This window comes from Sparus aurata, chromosome 7 (assembly GCF_900880675.1).
Source record: "Sparus aurata chromosome 7, fSpaAur1.1, whole genome shotgun sequence".
Taxonomy (NCBI): Eukaryota; Metazoa; Chordata; class Actinopteri; order Spariformes; family Sparidae; genus Sparus; species Sparus aurata.
Window position 1 is genome coordinate 26,862,895 of NC_044193.1, and position 22,248 is coordinate 26,885,142.

The 22,248-nt window shown below is 40.8% G+C and overlaps 2 protein-coding genes across 4 annotated transcripts in view; one reads left to right on the forward strand and one right to left on the reverse strand.

The window, feature by feature from the left end:
• Nucleotides 1-826: 826 nt before the first annotated feature.
• zgpat (zinc finger, CCCH-type with G patch domain) lies at nt 827-5,914 on the reverse strand. 2 transcript variants are annotated; one of them, XM_030424523.1, is made up of 7 exons: nt 5,829-5,914; nt 4,649-5,306; nt 3,701-3,834; nt 3,340-3,504; nt 3,032-3,145; nt 1,754-2,165; nt 827-1,334 (listed from the first exon to the last, which is right to left on the reverse strand). In XM_030424523.1, the coding sequence occupies exons 2-7, from the start codon at nt 5,248-5,250 to the stop codon at nt 1,196-1,198; spliced, it is 1,566 nt and encodes a 521-aa protein (XP_030280383.1). In that variant the 5' UTR covers nt 5,251-5,306; nt 5,829-5,914; the 3' UTR covers nt 827-1,195. The 2 variants fall into 2 exon arrangements, with proteins under 2 accessions (XP_030280383.1, XP_030280382.1); XM_030424522.1 differs by having other exon boundaries at nt 5,716-5,890.
• Nucleotides 5,915-6,336: 422 nt separating this feature from the next.
• The window catches only part of tti1 (TELO2 interacting protein 1), a 31,593-nt gene continuing 15,681 nt past the window's right edge, over nt 6,337-22,248 (forward strand). Inside the window, exons 1-12 of one of the 2 annotated variants that reach the window (XM_030424426.1) lie at nt 6,337-6,478; nt 7,202-7,949; nt 9,483-9,820; nt 9,909-10,167; nt 10,977-11,148; nt 11,408-11,700; nt 13,531-13,947; nt 14,387-14,546; nt 15,103-15,270; nt 15,434-15,585; nt 16,211-16,351; nt 17,092-17,296. In XM_030424426.1, the coding sequence (XP_030280286.1) occupies nt 7,224-7,949; nt 9,483-9,820; nt 9,909-10,167; nt 10,977-11,148; nt 11,408-11,700; nt 13,531-13,947; nt 14,387-14,546; nt 15,103-15,270; nt 15,434-15,585; nt 16,211-16,351; nt 17,092-17,296 (3,031 nt within the window). In that variant the 5' untranslated portion in view covers nt 6,337-6,478; nt 7,202-7,223. The remainder of the gene's footprint in view (nt 6,479-7,201; nt 7,950-9,482; nt 9,821-9,908; nt 10,168-10,976; nt 11,149-11,407; nt 11,701-13,530; nt 13,948-14,386; nt 14,547-15,102; nt 15,271-15,433; nt 15,586-16,210; nt 16,352-17,091; nt 17,297-22,248) is intronic. The other variant, XM_030424427.1, reaches the window with a different exon arrangement.

A 22,248-nucleotide genomic window follows, 5' to 3' on the forward strand; every position in this document is an offset into this window, starting at 1 on the left:
CTCACTCCATCTTTTCACATACTAAACATGTGCAAAAGTATGTTTGCTTGTGCATACATCTCACAGCGTTGCCTATAAATGTCGTCATCATCTTCCATTTAGATATTAGCGACCTAAAGATAATCATCAGACAATTTGAAGCCAGGAAATGTTGGACGCTTGGTCCCTTTTGGTTCTACAGATTAAGACAACACCCTTAGCGGCAGTGTAAATGATATCATGTTCAACACCATACACAGCAAATTCAGTAAGGAGCCGCTAGAGACTAAGGCTACTTGGGCCACATGATTATTGTCTCTGATTATTGTCTCGAAATTGCCAGTTAAAAAATAACACTTTCTATCTATTGTTGTTCTGAGAAATGAAGTCTACTCAATGCGAGAAACTGTAAAGAAACTAAAGATCTCATAGAACAGCGTGCACTACTGTTCTATGAGATCGCACTACTGCCTTCAAAGAACATCTCAGGAAGTGCCCATCAAGCCAATTCAACCTGTGGGAGGTGCTTCAGGAAGCATGGAGTGAAACTTCTTTCAGAGTACCTCGTCAAACTGACAGCTAATATGTCAAAGGTCTGCAGTGCTGTAATTCTTTTACTTCAACACAAACAAAGTTTGAAGGACAGACTTAATTTTTTTTCAAGTAAGATAATTATTTCTTACCATGTCAGTGTTATGAATATATTTTCTATTCATTTGGAAACTCATTTAATTAATGAATTAAAAGGTGCTTTCATGGAAAACATAAAACTTTTTAGATGGCCCGGAACTTTTAAGTGGTGATGTGGGTGTGTAAAGCTGTGGTGAAAAAGCAAGAAAATACGAAGTAGGTTCTCAAAACAGGCTGTTTAGTGGTGAACAAGATAAATACACTGAGACAAAATGTTCATTACAAATCAAATGTTGTTTGTTACATTACTGCGAACGGTGTAATTTGAAGTCAAACAACTGTTCACAATAAATAAACTGATCGATCCTTGAAAATAAAATGAGAAGCAGAAATGATCAGCAGCCTTCATTCTGCATTCAGTGGACACCACCATTGGCACAAATCCATGATGCTGGAGAGATATGATGCTGAAAAAAGGTCTGTAAATACAGTGTAACAAAAAAATCTGACAACGGGCAGAGGACAAAAGTTCATTTCAGGCAAGCACTGCTTCCCTTTATCCGCCAAGTCTTTGAGTGAACTGAGCTCAGAACTCAGTCATCTTCTTGTGTGTGTCAGCCTTCCTGTTCTCTCTCTGGATGGACAGCTCCTGGGCTTTCTGCTGGGCCAGCAGCCGGCGGGCCGCTGACAGCTTCTCTTCCAGCTGCTTCACTCTGGAGGCGTCCCTTTGCACACACAAACAACAAATAGATTAGGGGAGAGCTGGGGAGACAAGTTGGTTTTAGCTGTACTTTTCCAGAGTAAGTTGGCAACGGAAACAAGTGTCATACCCCGAATCTCCCCACCTCGTTTACATTATTTACACAACTCCCACAACTCTTCAAATGTGTGTTCAAAGTAATTACCACTTTGCTTGACAGGAGATTCAAAGCAAAGAGTGTGCTGATATTTTACAATAATCATAATTGTGTAAGCAGTGCCATTATGTACGTATATTGATGTGGGGGGTAGATAACAGGAAGCTGAGGAATGAACTGATCATTAATGACATACTGGTTCAATAGAGGTCAGATTGCAGTCTTCACACAAGTCAGATCAGACTGATGGAAAAGTACAATAAATAAACAAAATACAAAGTACTGACCTTCCTGTTTGTCTTCCAAGTGTCTCACTCAGTTTCTTGATCTCCCTCTCAGTCTGGGAAACCCTCTCAGCAGCCTGGAACAGCTTCACATTGAGACTTCTCTTGGTGCCTTTTCCTCCCCTGTAAGCCTCCACGCCGGTCGCTGCTGACAACGAAGCAGCACTCCCCTCAGCAGGATTACTGTTCTTGCCTCCCAGCTTGTGGTTAAGAAAGTCAAAGACGTTTTGGCGCCCCCCGGTGTCCACGCGCCGCTTTCTGCGTTTCTTTGGGCGGCCTGTTTCTGTGCCATCTTTAGCGACCTTGCTCTGGGTGCGTCTCTGGGTGAGCTCTGCACAGTGATCCAGAGACTTCCCCTTGGATAAAACCACTGCCATGACAGGCTCTACTCGACCTTCCTGCATCTTTCCTAAACCTGAGAAAAACAACAGGGACCCAGTGAGGACGTTTTGTGCATCTTTCCAACACATACTTTATGTAAACAATGATTTCTCACTGAATCAGAATCACTTAGCAAGAACAATTAGAGTGCCTACGTATTCTATATTTTCTACATATTTCATTTTATAGCTTCATGTATTGAAGCCATGCAGCAGACCCTGTGATTTTGTGACATCACATTAACATTATGGTACATGTCTGCATGTTTTGGTGTAATTTCTGCATTATTTCTGTTTTTATTCAAATAGCATGTTCATGATTTCATTCTGCCACCTAATGAAACACAGTGCGCATTAACTACTACATGTTTGGCGTAAATGAGGACAAAACTGTGTCTCATTGCCAATGTGGCTGGCCCATCCTACAATCCCAAAACGTCAGTTCGGTGTGTCTTACACCTTTAAAAGTGGGGAGGAAAATACATTTCACAAAACAAATACAATACTAAATAGATTTAAACATATATTAAAGTTAGAGTTTGTACAGTTTATAAACATTGTACATGTGAGACATGCTTTTAAATGACTCCTGTTGCCCTCTAGTGACTTGTTAACCTATGGCACCCACCTTACTACTTCAATGAAATGATATTTTTATTGTACATTTTCCTATCACTTCATTTAAAGTTTGTTCAAGACTCATCCAAATCATACTTGTATATTTATTCATGTGCATTTGTACAAGTACTTTTTTTTGTACTTAATTTCTTTTGGTCATAACACCAAGAGACAGAAACACAACATTGGCACTACATTAACATGAAAAACCCTTATGCAAGCCACAAATAACAAGAAGATCTCAGAACCTAAAATGTCATTAATATTTTGCATTTGCACTTACCTTTCCCATACTCATAGCCCATTTTGAGCATAAGCTTGGATCCGATGCCTCTGGTGTGTGCCTCCCAGCCACCGAAATGTTCACTGTTTACTGTGGATTCTACAGAGTCCATAACTGTCGGGTAACAAGGAAAATCAAAATAGCAACATCAGTTACTTTTTGTGGGAGTATGTTAAATATTTTACTGGCACACAGAATGGACTACAGGAGGGTTAAACTTTGCCTCAAAGGTTCTATTAAAATACACCTACGTCACCATATGTCTTTTGACAAGATTTCAAATACTAGCTCAAATTTTGATCACACACCTTTTGCATAAACCATATCATCTCCATTTCCTGTGTCGTCCTGGTCGGAGTCTGAGGAAATCGGGTCGTCTTCTCTCAAAGGCGGGAGTATGCCATCAGCCTCGACCACAACATCTTTCAGCAGTACTGAGTCAAACTTCACAGTGTAGAAACCACTATCGATGTCTACAATGACAAAAAACATTCAAAGTAACTGGAAGTATTTCATCTACAGTTTTGGATGTTTCTGGGAATATATTTACTACTTTATGACAAGGAGATATAACTTCAATTCAGTCAGTCTGAGTGTGGAATTGTTGCCAAATCTATCAGCATTTACTGTAAAACACATGATCAATAACTGGCCATATCAATGGCATACCTTTGATTCTGGCCGGGTACCAGATCCCGTCCTCATGTCGGGCCAAGCAGGTTGAACCTTCTTCAAGATTACTGAGGTCACACTCAAGGAACTCTCTGAGTTCTGACACATACACCACTTCACCATGGGAAAACCTTCAATAAAAGGGAAAATACACAGTCTGATAATCAAGGGATTCAACTACATGGCTAATTAAAGCACACAATATACAGGTCAAGATATCTTGTTATTTTAAAAATTCCCAGAAATAGTATTCAGAATCTTCAGAAAATTCAAAATTCTTTCAGGACTAACACATCAATTACAATTTAATTATTAGATAAAAGGTGCAAAGACAACAACATTTCACAGATTTTTTTTGTATCTATGGCCAGGATAAAACCTGCAACATGTGGGAAATGGGTGACACTTGCTGGATAAAAACTGGTATTACAATTAAGACAATTATTGCTGACATGGAAAAGTTAAAGGAGACATTATACTCACTCAGGTTCATACTTTTATTCTGGGTTACTACTAGAATAGGTTTACATGCTTTAGTGCTCAAAACACATCAGTTTACCCATAGTGTCTAGCGCTAAAAGCACTGTGTTCCCCCTGTCTGAAACGCCCTGTTTCAGCTCCTGTCTCTTTAAGACTCGCCTTCCTCTGATTGGTTAGCTCACATATGCCTGAGCCAGCACTGCTAACAACAACACAGCAGCTGTGCTACATTGATTCTGACATGCCAAACTAGCTGCTGTGCAAAAATTATGCTAACGTTTGACATGCAGTGCAGTGTTTTCGGTGGGAGAGAGGAGCTTCTGTTGGTGCAGTCTTTTTAACTTTCGAAGACATTTTACATGCATAAGAACCTATATATCACACTGAAGGAAAGGGAAGACAAAAAACAAAACACAATATGTCTTATTTAATACAATAATCCCAAAGAAGAGGGTGATACTTTACCTGCAACTATCTGGGAAGCGACATTTGTCCTCTAGGTAGAATGGACAGGGTTTCATGGACTTCTGAGTTGGGTAGACATAGAGCACTCTTACTTGTGCCTCTTCTCCATCTGGTGGTTCTGCCCCCACCACCATGGCATTGTGATACTCCAGTGTCCCCCATTTTGTCCGGTAAGGAGCTCTTACTTTGGTGCCACTGAGCACATCTTCTTCCTCTTCTTCTTCCTCCTCCTCCTCCTCCTCTTCACCATCCTCCACCCCTCCTTCCTCCTCCTTGTCCCTCTCTCTAGTATCAGAGCTGCTACCTGAAGACTCCCCGAGTTCAGAGTAGAAAGCAGCAAACTCACAGTTCAATCCTGCACTGTTTGCGTCCGAGGCGTTCGACTGCAGGCAATTACTGTCCTCGAGGCTGGCCAGAAGTAGACTCTTTCTGACCGACACTAGGCTGGCCTCTGTGAGCTCAATCAGCTGAGAAAGGTCTTCTTTCAATTTGAGCAGGTCTGACTGCTGGGAGGGGTCCAGGCCAGCTGACAGGGCGGTCTCCACCTGCTGCAACTGGGCACCATAGGTGGAGATGGCTGCCTCAAGGGTTTCTTCATCCATACTGACAATTGGCACAGGGCAGGGCAGGGATGGACTACATCAAGCCTCCAAAACACCTGACGGGACGTAGAAAATGGTTGCTTCAAAGTCAAATCAAGTTAGCAGATCTCAGGACAGTGAGTAGATGACTGATTGACCGGACGTCCTAATGCCCTCCTGCCATTCTTCTTTTTCTGCACACGAGAATACAATTTGTCCTTTCCTGTATCTTTTGTAAGTCATATCTTAGTTTCCACCTATTTTTAACATGGGCTCAGTAGATCAAATATTCCGAAAGATTCATAAAACTCTTGTACCGTGATTAGGTACAATCAACGTTGCCGAAACCGTACGTCAAATATGAATTGCAGCTAACGTTATAGCTAGTTAGCTATATAGTTATAGCTATAGAAGAGCTAGTTTTAGCTAAATGTTAGCCGTTTTTCAGCTATCTTTTACAACTGATTATATCAACATTAGCGTTACCTTCGTAATTAGGTTAGCTGTCTGACGTCCACTGCACCGAAGGAAAAAGTGACACCCATGAAAAATGTACTATTTTAGGAAAATACATATGTAAAATAACTAAATTCACATACTGGGACATACACAACACGAACCGGTTCACTGCCAAGTTAGCTCAAATGAATAAAGGTGTACTTCCGTTGCGAATTGTCATTTCTTCAAAAATAAAACACGTGTATTTTGTAAAGTCAATATTCTTAAGACATTAAATGGTTTTGACTCTAACTATCTTCAGTACAAACTCAGAAATACATCTCGCTAGCATTAAAATAGTGTCACAAGTTATGCCATAGCATTCGGAAGACCGAATACGATAACTTGTTTGAAGACGGAAACCTAAATGGTTTTAATTTATAACATAATGTCACTAGGTATATGATGCAGTTTGACAATACTATATGGATTTGATAGGACAAATCCGTTAGACATCGAATTGATAAGACAGGAGTTCACACATACGGTAAGGGCATTTTATTGTACATTTTATAGCTTTTTTTCCCATGTTAAGACTTGTTGTTTTCTTAATTTGAAGTCTCCAAAACCGGAAGTTTGTCTTTCTCTCTGCGTCAGCGATGTGCATCGTCGACGCAGAATGATGACGTTACCTGTAGCCAGTTCAGTTAACATACATGTGAGATGTTACAAGTTTTTTGTGCACAATAAAACCTCTTCTGTCGGGTTAATGCTGCGTACAGCGGATCCACTTAATACTACTGATGTGAAGGTAGGCTAACGTTACCTGTTTGTTGACGCTGGTACCGCAGCGCAGCTTCAGCAGCATGCTAACTAATAGACTTTTTACATGCACTACATGTCCTTCTGTTACTGCATAGACATAATACTGTTATGTGTGTGTTTCTGTTTCTTATGGCCATTTTAAATGATAAAAATAAGCCCGTAAACAGCATTGAACACACCGGAGCTAACAACAAAACTAACTTAGGGCTGGTTGGGGCAGAGACACAGCAATGCACAATATTATTAGCCTATAACCAACAATCTTTCACTCTCATGGATAATGCTGACATGCACTTAAATGCACTTAAAGTTCATGTAAATTAGCATGAACTTCCTTCTTCTAACCATGCTAACGTTTGGGATGTAAAGGGATAAAGCAGCTGTGGGTACATTTTGATTCCATGAGTAAATAATGGTGTAATTCCATGTACACAGAAGGAAAGGAAGGGGAAACAATCAGAGATGATAGGAGTATTTTCTTGACCCTTGTCTGAAGAATGTATTATTTAACATACAGTTTGGCGTGCATATGAGTCAAGAATTATTTCAGTTTGCGTTTTCAGTCAATATGATAGGTGACCATTGCAGATTTAATCACAAAGACAGAATGTAAGTAACTAAAGAATACATTAATTTCAGATAGGTCCTCTAGTACTTGAAAGGTTGTCTTTTCTTTGTCTTAATCTTGCATCTCCCATTTCTCTTCCAGTATTAAAGTGACCCCTACTGTCATGCCTCCAACCATGGCTCAAATCAGTGATCCAAAGATCGCTTTTGCCTACCTGCGCCCGGCCTGTGTGCTGCTCACCCGAGAGCCCACTGTGACTAACGTGGGGACGCTGAGCGCCCAGTTGAAAGAAGTAAATGATGCCACTTTGCAGCAGCTTCAGGAGTACGTCCTCTTCCCCCTCCGCTTTGTTCTTAAAGTCCCCGGGCCCAAGAAGGAAAAACTTGTGCTGGCTGTGGCTGAGGCCATGAGCCACGTCCTGGAGAACACTTGTGTCCAAAGCTGGGAGACCCTCCAAGGACTCCTCTCAGAGCTTTGCCTCTGCCTGTGCTCTCCAACAGATCCTGGGAAACCTGCAGATACATCAGAGGAGCTGAAATTGACCGTGCTGAGGTGCCTGGACGCACTGCTTCATGCTGCTTATGGTGATATAGTCTTCAAACTCTTTGAACCAATCATGCTGCCTGGAATGGGAGCTGCCATATCTCTGCTGCTGGCTTTAGGAGAGAAGGAGAAGTCTCGAGATATACAGGCAGCAGCACTGAAGTGCCTTCAGGCTTTGACTCTGCAGTGTGACTGCACTCAGGAGCACATTGTCCCATCCTCAGAGGAGAGACGGACTTTAGGCAACACCATGGCTTCATTCTTACCTGGGATCACTACGGTGGTAGCCAGGATCATTACAGGAGATCTAAGAAAAGGCCATGCCGTTACAGTCAGGGCCATCAAGGTACCATATCTCTGTTATAACATGCTACTCATGGTGTCCTAAATTACTGTTTGCATTTTCAAGTATACATAGATATTTTCCTACATTACAAGTAAGTTGTTAGTATTATGAATTATTCAAGTTGCAACTAAGGATTAATCTTAGAGCTACAATTAGTTGATTAACTGATTAGTTGATCAAATTAATCTCCAACTTTTCTTCTTTTAGATAATTGTTTATTCATTTAAGTGCATTTACAAGCAAAGACGCCAAACATTTGGGGGTTTCAGCTTTTTAGATATGAATATCAACTGTTTTTCCTTCTCTTACATTCTAGTTAATGGAATCTTTATTCGGTTGGTCAGACAACATGGTACTTTTGATGACATTACCTTTAGTCTTTGGTGATGTTATGGCCATTTTTTTTATGGCCATGACCAAACAATTAATCTTGAAGACAATAGGCAGATTAATGCATATTAAAAATGACAAATAGTTGCTGCCCTGTTTTTCAAGGAATTTAATGATTATCTGTATAGGTATAAAAACCATCTTAGAATCCAAGACGGGATGCAACTAATTAGTATTTTCTTCATTATTTGATAGTTGGATTAAATTATAAGTCATATGGATGTTTTCATAATATAGTCTCTTCATTTACTACCATAAATGACAAAGAAATGCAACAAGACCTTACATTTAAAAAGCTGGAACCAGCAAATCTACAAATTGCTCCCTTCGTTTAAAATTACCATCCAAAACTTTTATTTTTTTTATTTTTTTATTTTTTTAAATATTTTTTTTTCAACTTCAGTTTTTAATGTTGTTTTCATTTACAAACACTGAAAGAACAACACTGACAATAATCCCCCCCCCCCCCAACCCCCCCCAAAAAACAAAACAAAACAAACAGTAAAGGGAGTCACTTTGTTGAATATTTCAGTCTTTGTTTCCCAGGTCCTCGTGTCTATCGCTGTTTGAGTTCTTGTATATAGTCCATTTCTCCCATTTTTGTTCACCCTGTACCTCTTGTAGTCTCATACGAAATGTCATCTTCTCCATTACCGTCCAAAACTTTAAGAATAGTCCAGTTGCAATGATAAGAATAGCAAATCCCCTCATTTGATAATCTAGAACAAGTGAATGTTGCGTTTTCACTTCTTAAATTCATTTAACAATTAATAGTTTAAAGGTTTCATAGGTTAATGTTCTGTTGACCATACTACTTTATATTATGAATATACTTATACACTATAATGGCTCGGTACAGCTCGTCCGATGTAATCCAAGTCTCTGGAAGCCCCGAATCCCAAATTGATTTGAGGACATGTTATTTATGATTGATATGTGTTTGAACCAAAGTTTTATTTGTTTGATCAAGTGAAAACAAGGACAAAAAAACACAGAAAAAAAGGTTCATCTTGCTTGAATAGATCAATTATCATGTCAACATAGTACGATAATGTTAATTCAAGGGGGTGGCAAACTAACCACAAAGAGCACAAAGAAAACATGTCATTGACTTTTGTTTTCACCACTCTTATTACTCTTCAGGTCTGGTCCAGGACTGTGGGGCTTGTCATGGAGGACGCCCAGCTTCAGTCCAGCGAGTCCTGTAAGGGTCCCTCACCAGAACTGGGCAGGATCGTACAGCTGATGGTGCCTCGGACACAAGACTGGGTGAAGAGCACATTAGAGAAACTGTCTGTGCTCCTGAAGAAGATCATCTCCTGCACTTCGGCTCACCAGCACTGGAGGGTCCGACTAGAGATGGTGGAGCTGGATGACCACCTGCTGGCCAGGTGTAGCCAGTCACTGGGAGAGTGTGTGGGACTGCTACTGGAATCACTGGTGGGAGCAGTCAGTGATGAGGAGCCCAGAGTCAGACAGAGGTATGATTTAGAGTTATATTTTAGAGCGGAAAAAGACTGTAGTGCAGACGGTGCAGAAGTTTAATGAGACTTCACTCCTCTCCTGCAGGTGTGAGGTCGCTCTCAGGGAGGTATCACAGAGGAATCAGACCTGCAGCAGCGGTGCTCAGACCTTCACAGACGTGCTTTCAGAGAACCTGCACTCATTGGCCACCTCGCTGCCCAGACTGATGAGGACCTCTGATGACCAGAAGAAGCTGTTTGTCCTCAACGTGTTTCTTGGTTATCTAAAAGTCCTGGGACCGCTGGTCTCTGTGGTACTGAACTCTGCTGCGCACCTGGAGAGGATTTCCAAAGCCTTGATGCAGGTAATGTTAGCTGCCAGTGCTTCAGATTATACTGCCTATTACTAGGAAAAAATAGCTTCATGCCTGTTGTTCATCAGATGAAATGAATGATTTTATATAGTATTAAAAGGAAGTTAAGGCTCTATTGGTTTTGTGTTTTTATCAGGTGTTTCGGCTGTCCCTGTACCAGCCATTTGATGTGATGCTTGAACTTCATTACAGTTTAATATAGCCTAAGTTGAGCTTTAAAAGTTTAGTCGACCACCGAGAGCCATCTGTTTCAAGACAAACAAATATTTACTCACAGCATCTTATAGAGACCTTAGAAAAAAAACGCTTTATCCATTATCTTACAATGAAGCAGTGTGTCCGCTGCATGTTTTACTGTCACATTTCATTAAGTGGCTTATTGAACCAATACCTATGCAAAGTGCATACAGTTAGTTAGTTTACTTTCGTACTCATTTTAGGCTGTTTGAAAAAAATCCCGTGACAGAGTTAAGTACTTTACATTGAGCTGAACATACAGCAACTTTTTATTCATTTTGTAGGTATATTTTGTTGGTGACAACAAAATATATACTTACAGTGCATAAAGTCAGGTGCATGAAGTCAAGATGTCTTCATACTTAACCTGCACCAAAAATACTTTGCATGCATAAGTGGCCATCGAAGACAAAATAATATTTCACATTAAATGTTGATAAACAAATTCTTATTCTTATGTTCTTATTACAACACACACAGTAATTCATTATTTTAATGGTTTACATGCATTTTGATTTTAATCTTAGATCACAAACAACAAGCCCCTCTGTTTGCCTTCGCAGGTGCTGGAGCTGGATGTGATGGATGTCCGCATCGTGGAGGAAAGGAGTTACGCTGCTACCATAGAGACAAACTCTAGTGATTCATACAGTGCTCATACACAGAGGAAGCATTTTCTCTACTTCACAGATGAGAAGATCTTCTCGGTGCTCATGGAGATCTGTCGAACACTGGGTATGACTGCTGTTTGATGGACTTCAAATGATCTACAGTTCATTAATCCTCTGCATACACCACAGAAATGTATGTCTGAAAGTAACATACAGAAGTTTTAATGAAGTTCAACACATTTTTTTTTGAGGGCTGATATATTATACTTATTACTTATACATACTTATACATCAAGTATTCAAGCTAACTACATTTTTTTGCTAAAATGTTATTTGTCTCCCCCAAAAATACAACAAATAACTTTTCCTCTTCCTTTGTTAAGGTTACTATGGCAACATTTACCTGCTGTCAGATCACTTCCTGGATCTGTACCAGCAGTCTTCAGTCTACAGGAAGCAGGCTGCCATGGTGCTGAATGAGATTGTCAGGGGTGCTGCAGGCATAGCGGTGGCAACACAGGGTCAGAATTTGGAGGGGCAAGTTCTGGGACACTCTGCCACCCGAGAAGACCTGAAAGTGGCGGTGGTGTCTGTCATGGAGGAATACATTAGTCTGAAGAACTGGCACTTGATTACTGTCAGTGAGGAGACCGATAGAGACCGACAGGACCAGCAGGTGAGGATTGTTTCATCCACGCAGCTTCGATATTGTGTCCTGAATCAGGATTTGACTTAAGTTGGTAATTAAGCAACCGGTTCATGAATAGTTTGACATTTTTGGAAATATGTTCATTCACTTTCCTGAAAAGAGTGAGTTATAGTGACAGTAGGGCTCCAGAAAGTCCAGGAAGTCACTTCATGTGGATGTTTGTACTTTTGGACAGAGCTAAGCTAAGTAAACTACCTGTTGGCTCTAACTACATATTTAGATTGAGAACTCATATTTATGAGTTGGGGGCTTAAACAGCCGGTGTTCATGATATGTGTGGAGAGATGAGAGTCGTATCATTCTTCAAGACGGCAAATCCGTGCATTTCCAAAAATGTCAAAATGTCATTTGGAAAGAGTTACTGTATGGTCCATTAACATTGCATATTTGTCAGCTAAAATTGCTGACCAGCAAACTCCCTTAGAACGACTATCATTTATAACAGATGATGTCACTCTTCATGAACTTTGCGGTTTGAGTTCCAAATATTGCATTTGTATGCTGTGAACGTTTTCTAATCAAGTGTGATATTAGACTCCCATGCTGAGCACACGATACACAACCCTGTCTGCATTTAATTTTGTTCATGGTCAGATCACTTGACTCCAGATGAAGCGGTGCAGGCTGTACCATCCATACTTAGCTCACAATATGTGTCCTTGGATTGGTGGCTGTGCACATCTTATGGCTGAGCAGACAGAGGGAGGAACTGCTCCAGGGCTTCAAGTCACAGCTCTAAACTTTCAAGGCTGGTTTATTGAGCTGACAGACAGAGAACATATTTCAGGGCCTCTGAGGCCTGAAAACATTGGCAGCACTGAGTTAGTTTGTATATACTTGCAGTTTCTCTCTTTGTCAGCTAAAATGTGTGCCCACAGAGGCACAACACGAAATGAAAGGACTCTAAGCACAGATTTATCCGGCACAGTGAAGGTTTGGCCACTGTAGAGACTGTTGTGAGGGCCTCCCTCAAGTCAAATTAGTCACATTCATTCATGGAATAAATATTAACATGGTATAAACCACATGCTGTCGCCTTTTGACAGATCATTTTATGTGAGCAGTCAGCATAGCCACTTACTTTACTACTCTGTACTGGTCAAGCAGGGCACCACCTAGTTAGTGACTGATGTGAGCTATAATCAGTTGACGACAAAGTCAAACAAACAGTCATTTGTGAGTTAAGGTTTTAAAAGCTATGGTGTAAAATAGTTTGTTTTATGATGTATTGATTTGAGAAGCCTTCTGTTGTGAATTTTCAAATAAATGTCCCAAGAAGAAAATTTAAAGATACCCTGGGGAGTTTTTTGGCTTCCATTCGCGGTTTCCCACCAAAGCACCTTGTGTGTATCCTAAGAACTTATAAACACGTTGCATTTCCTTTCCCATAAAACATTAGCCGTGATGATGTATTGGATCATTTGAAACCTACATCGTATACATCCACGTTTGCTTGCCAGCAGTCTCCTTTCTTGGCTTTGTTGGAATTAGTTTTGTGTCTAGGCGCTTTACTGACGTAAAACATTTGAGAGGTCTGTGTATTGTGCGCATCATTCACTTAAATTTTTTAACCAAGATCTTCACACTACTTTTCTTGGGGGGGGGGGGAGAAACCTCCTCCGTCCCCAGCAGTGTGATCAGCACCTTGCAGAGCACAACATGCGCAGTTTTGCCCTTTCTCTTATCCTCAGTCTTATCAATTGTGCTAATGTCTGTAAAATTAAACACAATCTAATTGTAAAAGAAAAACTATGTGATACATGATAATGATAATAATTTGTCTTTGCTTTTCTGTAGCTGCTCAGCCCATCAAGACTCCTCTCCATATCCAACAGTAATGTCAGCAACACTGAAACAAGCCTTCTCCAAGTGATTCCTTCTTCACTTGCCTCTCCGTCTCCATCATCATCCGACTCCACAATCCACCAGCTCAACAGCAACATCTGGCAGCTGTGTATCCAACTCGAGGGCATCGCCTGCTTCGCTCAGGCCCTGGGCCCTGACTTTCGTCCCTTGCTGATGACATCACTGTACCCCGTGCTGGAGAAAGCCGGGGAGGAGACACTGCTGGTCAGCCAGGCGGCGCTGGGCTCCATGTGGGACATCAGTAAGGCTTGTGGATACCCCTCCCTGAAGGAGCTGATCAATGAGAACTCGGACTATCTGCTCAATGACATATCACTTAACCTGCAGAGGCTCAGCCAGCATCCACAGGTAACACTCACACAGTTTGACATGTTATAGAATATACAACAGCAGAGAGAGAGAGAAAGGAAGAAAAAGAACGAAGGAAACAAAGCAAGCATTTGTTTAAAGAATAGAAAGCGCATTTGATGAAAGATTAATTCAGTTAAAGCGGAAAAAGTTCATCACCATTTTAAAGGCTAAATTAAACAAGAAATTGTTCAAGTATGTGGATTTTATCTATCAGAATACATTTGGAGATTCTATGAGCAGATGTGTTGTGTAAAACCTCAGCACCTAAGTCAAAAGGCTAAAGTTCAAGTGAGGTTATAGGTCATTAAAGTTAAAGTTGATTCGTATTTTATATACTCTAGTCCAAGTTATAAGGCCCATCAGACAGGTGAATACTGTCGATGGGTTTGCTTTGCTCTGAACTTGTATTTCATCACATTCCCCTGTTGCTGGCCAGGCTCCACGGGTGTTGACGGTGATGTTAACTCACTCTGACTGCAGCCTGCTGCCTCTGGTCGGAGACATCGTTCAAGACGTGCTGATGGCTCTGGATCTCAGCTACGACCACACAGCTGCTCTTTTCTGCTCCGTGCTTCATGCCCTAATGAAGGCACTGGGTGAGATTTCAAAAGCGATATGAACTCATTTATCACATATGGTGAGGGTATAAAAGAGCTAGGAACAAAATGAGTTTATGTGAGTCCGACATACGCGTAACATACTTTACCACACCGGCCACTTTGACTACACTTTGCTAAAGCATTTAGTTATGTTATGTTCAAATGATATATGAATGAATATGGGTTAGTATGATGGTTTGAATTTTGTGTCTGAGACCTTTTCACCCCCACAGCAATTATTTTGCACAGACTAATTGTGAATTTCTGGCTTAAATATGGTCAGACTCATTGGCTGTGAATGTTTGTGAAAAAAATGTCATGTTCGGAAAAGTGTAACTGCTAGAACATCACCAATTTTGAATCAGATGGCACCCACTTCTGCAGCTTTGTGCAGATTGTAGATGCTTATTCTAGCAAATCCAAAGAAAATGTGGGAAGAAGACATGACAGAAGCAGTGCAATAAGGATAGAGACAAAATACTAAACAGGATCTTGTATATTACCACTTTAGACACAGCTCACTGCAACCTCTTCTTGTTCTTCTTCCTTTCAGCAAGGTGGTTTCCTTCCAGCCGTGAGAGGACCAGCGACTCCGCCAGAGCCGAGCAGACCTCCACTCAAAAGGAAGTCTTCAACATTCGCCAATTCCTTCTGGATCAGCGCAAACAGAAAGAGCTGGCAGAGGGCATTGGAATAGAGGAGGACGACACTGACGATTTAGGTAATTCAAATTGGTGTATGAGGGCAAAACAGGAAATGATTCTTAATTATAGTATGGTTTCAAATTGTTGTAGCGGTTCTATCAGATTAAACTTGTCAGTAGGGATACACGTTTGCCAAGTCAGTCAGTCAAATATCATCTATCTCACCATCACTGTCTCCAGAAGTCCCCCCTCCCGCGGAGTGTGAGGATGTTGAAGATCTTGACGGCCCAGATGTGAAAGCAGAGCTCCCCTCCCACCTCAGCATCACCAAAGACGTGATGGAGCGCTGCATTCATCTGCTGTCTGACCCAAATCTCAGGGTCCGTCTCAAGGTACAATCTGGAGGGTGACGTACAGTAGCGTGAAGGGGGGGGGGGAGTTGGTTTTGATCGTAATATTCCCAGTGAGGATTGTTCACCTTTGTAGGAACCCTTTTGAAATGCACAATGGCTTAGTATTAGTATTAGAGTGTTCTCTATTATTAAAAATATGCAAGCTCATATCTCATATCACATCATTGCGCAAAACACAAAGGGAAGGGATCCCGAGGGAGACACGAATATCTGAGCCACATTTCACTCAGTTGTTGAGGCATTTCCCCTGAAATCCTCATGAGGGTGCCATTGGAATAGTCACAGGATCTTAATGGTGGAGCGACTGACAGACAGACTAACTGACAGACTGACGTTGCCTTCCCTTGAGCCTGTCCTGCAATGTGGCTGAAAACCTCGACTCAGTCTTTTTACAGTGTGAAATTAAATGATTTAACCCCTCAGTACAGTTGCACTTCTAGAAAAATGTCCTTTGCATTGTCACCCAGGAGCTGCTGCTCTCCATTTAGGCTTAAAGAGGTTGCCTTACATCACCCAACAAACATGTCCGACATCTGTGTTATTTGTTTCACTCTATAAACAAATGTTTGATATCACTTGCTGTACATCATGTCTTTGTTTTAAGATACTGGACGTGCTGGAGCTATGTGTGTGTGTGCTGAGTGAGAAGGAGAATGAACTGCTGCCTATGGCCCATCGCTGCTGGCCCGCCCTCGTACAGAGACTCACGGCCGATGACCCTCTGGCAGTCCTCAGAGCCTTCAGGGTACGTAAGACAAGTCTTTTCCTGCAGACTTAAGAAGGAAATTGTTTATTTAATGTTTTGGTGGATCACTTAACAAGATCTGCAGCTTGACATCGTGGGAAAAGGGCACAGAAAGTATTGTAAATAACTGTTAATGTTTAATTACTTGATTAGAATCATCAATACGTTTTGCAAGCTCTTAAATTTAAAGATTTGGGTGCAACTATTTCAGTGTTTGTAAGTCTGTGAAACATTTTTTTTAACATTGCAATCAAACACAGCTAGAATATCATTATATTATTTGTGGATTGTTTTCCCAAGGCTGGCTTTTCAAACTGATTACTTTTGGATAATCAGAGTATGAAAGTGGCCCTCTGACTTGTTTCCCCGTGAATAAAGATCAAACTTGTTTGTGATCATTTACCAAAGTACTGTCTCAGTTGATTCTGCATGTCACTCTGAATTAGTCTACTTGTCAAACGCTCTCTTCTGATGGACTATTTATATATCTTTTTTCATATTTCCCCTGATGAAATGATGAAAGTCAGACGGAACTAATTTGTAAACTGTCATTAAGTCACTCGGCTCGACTGTTGGAAAGCTATGATGTTTCCATCAGCGATATGGCAGCTTGTGTTAATGCCACGGTTCATCCAGGTGTCACTTGTCAGATCTTTGAACGATTTCCACACTACAGGGACATTTCATCACATTTGACAACTTGCTGTATATGTACGTTACACGCTATGTCTCTCTGCCAGGTGCTGTGTACGCTTGGTGAGACATGTGGCGACTTCCTGAGGAGGAGGGTTTCTAAAGAGATTCTGCCCAAGCTGAGCTCCTCGCTGGCACGGCAGGCTCCGATCAGCGCCAAGGCCGGACCCGTCTACACACACACCCTGGCTTACAAACTGCAGCTGGCTGTACTGCAGGGCCTGGGCTCACTGTGCCAGAGGCTGGACCTAGGTAAGAGAATAGAAACACAGACACACAGGCTTTCCAACACGCAATATACAGCATGATCCTCTATGATTGTAGCTGGTGTGATCCAAAGTCTGACTATGATCCCACCAGGTAGACCAAGATAGGACAAGAAGATAATCAGTCATGATTATCTTGACATAACAAGTGTCGTAATGAAGGTTAATACAATGCTCATTTCAGAGAACGTATAACGGATAGATCACTTCACATTACCAATGTAATATACACCCAAATGTTTAAAGTTGAGCCATTGGCAAGACACAGACCAGCAATTTACATGCTTTAAGTTTCATGCCAATTTTCTTCTTAATGGGAGCGTTTTAAAAGATCACCATAGAAGAAATTGCGTTGCAGGTTTGAAATGAGGTATTAGCGCTGTAACCTCTTGTAAAAATCAATTTAATACTTTTGCATTAAAGGCTCTAGTTTCACATTTTAGAAACATGGGCTGGTAATCTAACTTTAATACTTTCATAGCACAGAACAAAATGCCTCGATACTACTGAATATTGATACTTGTCTTGTCATTTGATGCCAAATTTCCGTAGCTAATGAGTTAATCTAATCAAAGCTAATTAGCATGCAGCATGCTTGTTGTGCCAATACCAAATAGTGCTGGTGACTGGTTGTTCAAAGGCATGCAGGAAACAGACAAGGTTACAACCAGAGAATGGGCTCATCATGTGTATGTGTCATATATTCTTTTGTTAGAATGGATTTCAGAAAATTAGTTTAGAAAAAGTATTTTTCATTTATGGGAGTCAAGGTATTGTCTTTGTAATGATACCCAGCCATATTGAAAACTAATATTTGCTTTCATTATGAGTCGGTCAATACTTATTTTATATTTAAGTTCGGAGCTTCAGTCAAGATATATTTAGTCAAGCCCATCATATAAACTGAATCAGGGGGAAACCATTAACCCAACCCTGTCCAAAGTAAAAAAACAACAATACCAACAGCTCTAAAGCAGTTATTAACACTAACAATGTATGCACAAGTATTCTGTTTGTTTAACCCATGTGCGAATAGAAATGTAAAATGAGAATTCCAAATTTCAAGGGGGAATTATATGGCATAGGCTTGTTTTTGGTGTCTGCACATGCACTGTTATTGCTACTGAAAAGCTTACTGTTATTACAGGATTTCGTGAAGTTGAGTCAAAGCACCTGTTTGTTGTTTGCCTTTCAGCTCATAATTCCCCCGCCTAAGCCTCAGATGTTGTGATGCTTATCTGTTTTGTCTATGGCTTATTCTTTGAAAATGTTGCCTGTGCAAACACTCACACATGCAGAGACCTAAACAAGACATTCAGTTATCCTTCAGGTAGCCTCCAGAGAACATGGTGACTTCTTTACCACCAGATGGCAGTCTCGTATTACAGTGAAAACCGCTCTACTAAGTCTCTATTTATCTTAGAGACCTGGAGGCTTGATTCACTGCTGCATCTTGAACATTTGATCAGCAGAACTTAAGATGCAGTGGGTCTATTTAGCATTACCATACAGTTACATTAAGTTTCTTTTTGGCGATGTGATGTGTGTGAAGAAACAATAACTGCTGTGAGCAACTGTTCTCCTTCAAGCTCCGTTTCACCACAATGAAGCAGGAGATGCTGTTAAATCATCACAGCAGTCATCACATATGGAAAGCAGATTAGCTCAAAAATGTAGTGTTTTTTTAGAGTTGTGCATTTTGTGCGTCGCTAGAAAATGAAGAAATCCACACCGCTGGTCTCAAACATCGACTTATTTAACGCGCCCTAGTAGTGCATTCAAGAAGAGCCGCACTGCACTTGATATGACTGATGAAGAGCTGTGTTGCTGGAAATGTCACTACTTCGTTGCATTAAATAAGTGGATATCGGAGCCCTGCGGCGTGCAAGCTGTTTTTTCGTTTAATGTTCCGCTCACTTTCGACACAGCACCTGCCCTTTGTCGCTGGATGTGCGTGTACACTCCTATTTGTGTATTTTGTGCTTGGCACAGCTTCGGTGTCTGAAAATGTTCAACCCAAAGTGGTCTGGGGTCTCAGCGCCAGTGTGATACCAATGATGTGATTATGACCCGCATGCCTAATTTTTCATCAGTCGCTATGTTCATTAAGCAGTAATGTCTCTGTCGCAGGTGTACTGGGTTCCAGTTGCTCCAGTGGAACTAAGACTATGTTCATGCAGTGTCTGACTTCTTTTCAACTCTACTTTTGTGTCTTTAAACACTGAGGTTGAACACAGCTCTAATTTCAACACCACATTTATGCAAGATTTTTTAAAATATATTTCTGATGTAAAATAACCTGGATTACTATCAAATTTTTATGATTTTAGGGGAGGTAGCACAAGTTTGGATTTGATTTCAAGTTGTGGTGTTTCCAGTTCGGTCAGCTGCAGAGTGGGTTGTGGAACCTCACACATGTTCCACCATCCTGCTGAGGCTCGTCACTGACAGGTGAAATGTTAGCGGCTGGTGACACCATGCGTCAACGATTTAGCAGGGCTGTCTGCAGCGCCAGCGTTAGTTGTGACAGGACTGCGTTGCTTGGGGAATTCCAAATTATGCATGAATGGAGGGAAATAGATATTCCAATAGAGATATGTTGTGAAATTTCATAGAAAAAACTTCCGTCAAACAGCAGCTCACAGGTTTTTGTATGATCTACAATCTCTTATATGAAGCATTTTGTAGCCTCAGTACAGTATAATGTGCAAAACAGACCTGCATATAGAAATTGTGCATTCACAATGGCAGAATAAATATTGGTAATGTACATTTCTGCAAACCAAAGACATGTTTAAACTTTACATTACTTTATCTTGTAGCTTAAGGTTGCTTCAGGTTACATTTTAAATGTTATGTTGTAGCAGAAAAAGCTCACACACTGCAGAGCTCTATTATCTACTTGTTTAATGGAAGTTGCTCAAAAAGGCAAAACATCTCTACTCTGGTGCATTAAATAAGTAGCTGTAAGCTGTGCTGCCCTCTTTTGGTTTGGACGTGCACATACGCAGCTATTTTTGCAATTTTATGTTGTGACAGTGTTGTGCTGTGCATATGGTCTGTCTAGGTTCAGGCACAAAAACAACTTGGTTAGGGTTGGGGAATTGCCAATTTTTGGCAAAAAAAAATCTTTGGGTGCAACAAACACAGCAGGAGATGTCGTGATCTTCATAAAAAGCCCGTGTTTTGTCCCAAGGTCTCCTTAAAAGACCTTGGTGGTTTCACATTTAGAGATGTTGAAATGCGGTCTCGAACTGGGGTCACTGCTTGACTTGGCGGTGCAGACTGGTATTGGTCGCAGAGCACAATCTCTGGAGTAAATGCTCATCTGGGCAGGCAGACCAGGCAGAAGGTTTTGCTCTTTAACCGCTCTCCACACAGTGCTCTTCAGTCAGTGTCAGTGCTTTTGCTATTTGAGCTTCTGGGTGAGGTGCAAAGAAAAGGTGAGAAGAGCCATCAAGGGCACCAGCAGAGAAGCCATCTGTACCTGTCTCCAATAATAGAGAGAATGTGACGAAATGAGCCTGTTTGATCAGATGAAGTCAGAGCAAGTGGCACACTCCTCCTTTGCGCTGAAACACATTTAGAACAAATAGAGAGCTCGAGTGTAAGTTAAATCACAGCTATAAGTGCACGCACTTACCGCAAAGGTTGTGTAACCATAGCAAAAGGTGTTTCAATTTTATTCTGCACTTTCAAAACCCTCAGCAAAAAAAATGTGAATGTTTTTTAGAGCTGCTCTAATCAATAGTTTCATACTTCTACACCAGCAGCTGTGACCAGAAACATTATGTCTCCGTTTTGTCTGTCTGTACTTTTCTTGTGAATGCAGTCTCCCGGAAACACCTTGAGGGAAGTTGTTCAGTCTGGTAGAAATGTTCTCTTGGACTGAATAGATTTTGGTGGCCAAAGGGTCGTGGTCACTGTGATCTCACAGAGCACACATGGGCCCTTACTCAAGATTCTAATGCTAATTATGACCAAATTTGACACCAGTGTCTAATGAGATAAAATGATGAAGTGATGACATTTTATATACAAAATGTCAACTTCAGTGTGACACACTCTTTTGTGGACACACCAGTAGTCCAACACAAGCCCGTTGGTTTTGCTGATATTAAGTTTCAGGCGATCAGTGTTGCACCATGTGACAAAACTCTTGATTTTTAAAGGGGAGTACAGGGAAGGACTGATTGTCTTTAAGTGAAGACAGCATGTTCCTCTCAGGAAATGATGGAGCTGGACTTAAGAATGTACAGTTTGGTTATAAAAATCACATTGTGTTATTATTTTGACAGATAATGCAATTGTGCCATGATTCATGATGAGTAGGAATCATTGTTTTTTGCATCGCAGTTTTCATTTTTACCGAAAGAACTCATAATGATGTGACATTTGTTGTGGTCTTCTCTACCAAACAAACATGTTTGTTTTTATATCTGCAAAATGAGTTTTGAAGGTGAGGCCGGCTCTGGAGCACTACATAATAACACTCAACACATTTGAAAGCACTGATTCCACTTATTCCTGATTATAAACACCTTGAAGGGCATTGTCCTGCTTATACCGTAAAAGAAAAAAGCTTAATGACCTAATTTATATTTTCATGTGTTTTGCAATCAATATTTAAAGTTTTTCACAGACAATAATCCAGTTTCCCTGGCAACACCTAAGGGTTTGAGTAGAAGCTGGAATGATCATTTCAATCCCACAAAATGCTTATGTGGTGGAAACATTGGGCCTCATTCATGAACCGTTCTTACGAACAAATTTGTTCTTAAGTCCCACTTACGAAGATTTTACGAAGATTGTGGCATTCATGAATTTTTTCTTATCTAGGATTTTTTCTTAGGCAAGAACAAATCCTACGAACACTCAGGAGTACTCTTACGCACATTTCAGTGCCGAAATGTTGGCATGGTTGTGTTTTCTCCTCTT

Bases quoted from the DNA above. Each gene is read 5' to 3' on its own strand.
- zgpat (XM_030424523.1), bottom strand. From the start codon at position 5,250: ATGGATGAAGAAACCCTTGAGGCAGCCATCTCCACCTATGGTGCCCAG. The intron at 3,146-3,339 runs GTGTGTGATCAA...GTTACCCGACAG, and splicing joins TGATATGGTTTATGCAAAAG to TTATGGACTCTGTAGAATCC. The intron at 1,335-1,753 runs GTCAGTACTTTG...GTGTGTGCAAAG, and splicing joins CTTGGAAGACAAACAGGAAG to GGACGCCTCCAGAGTGAAGC.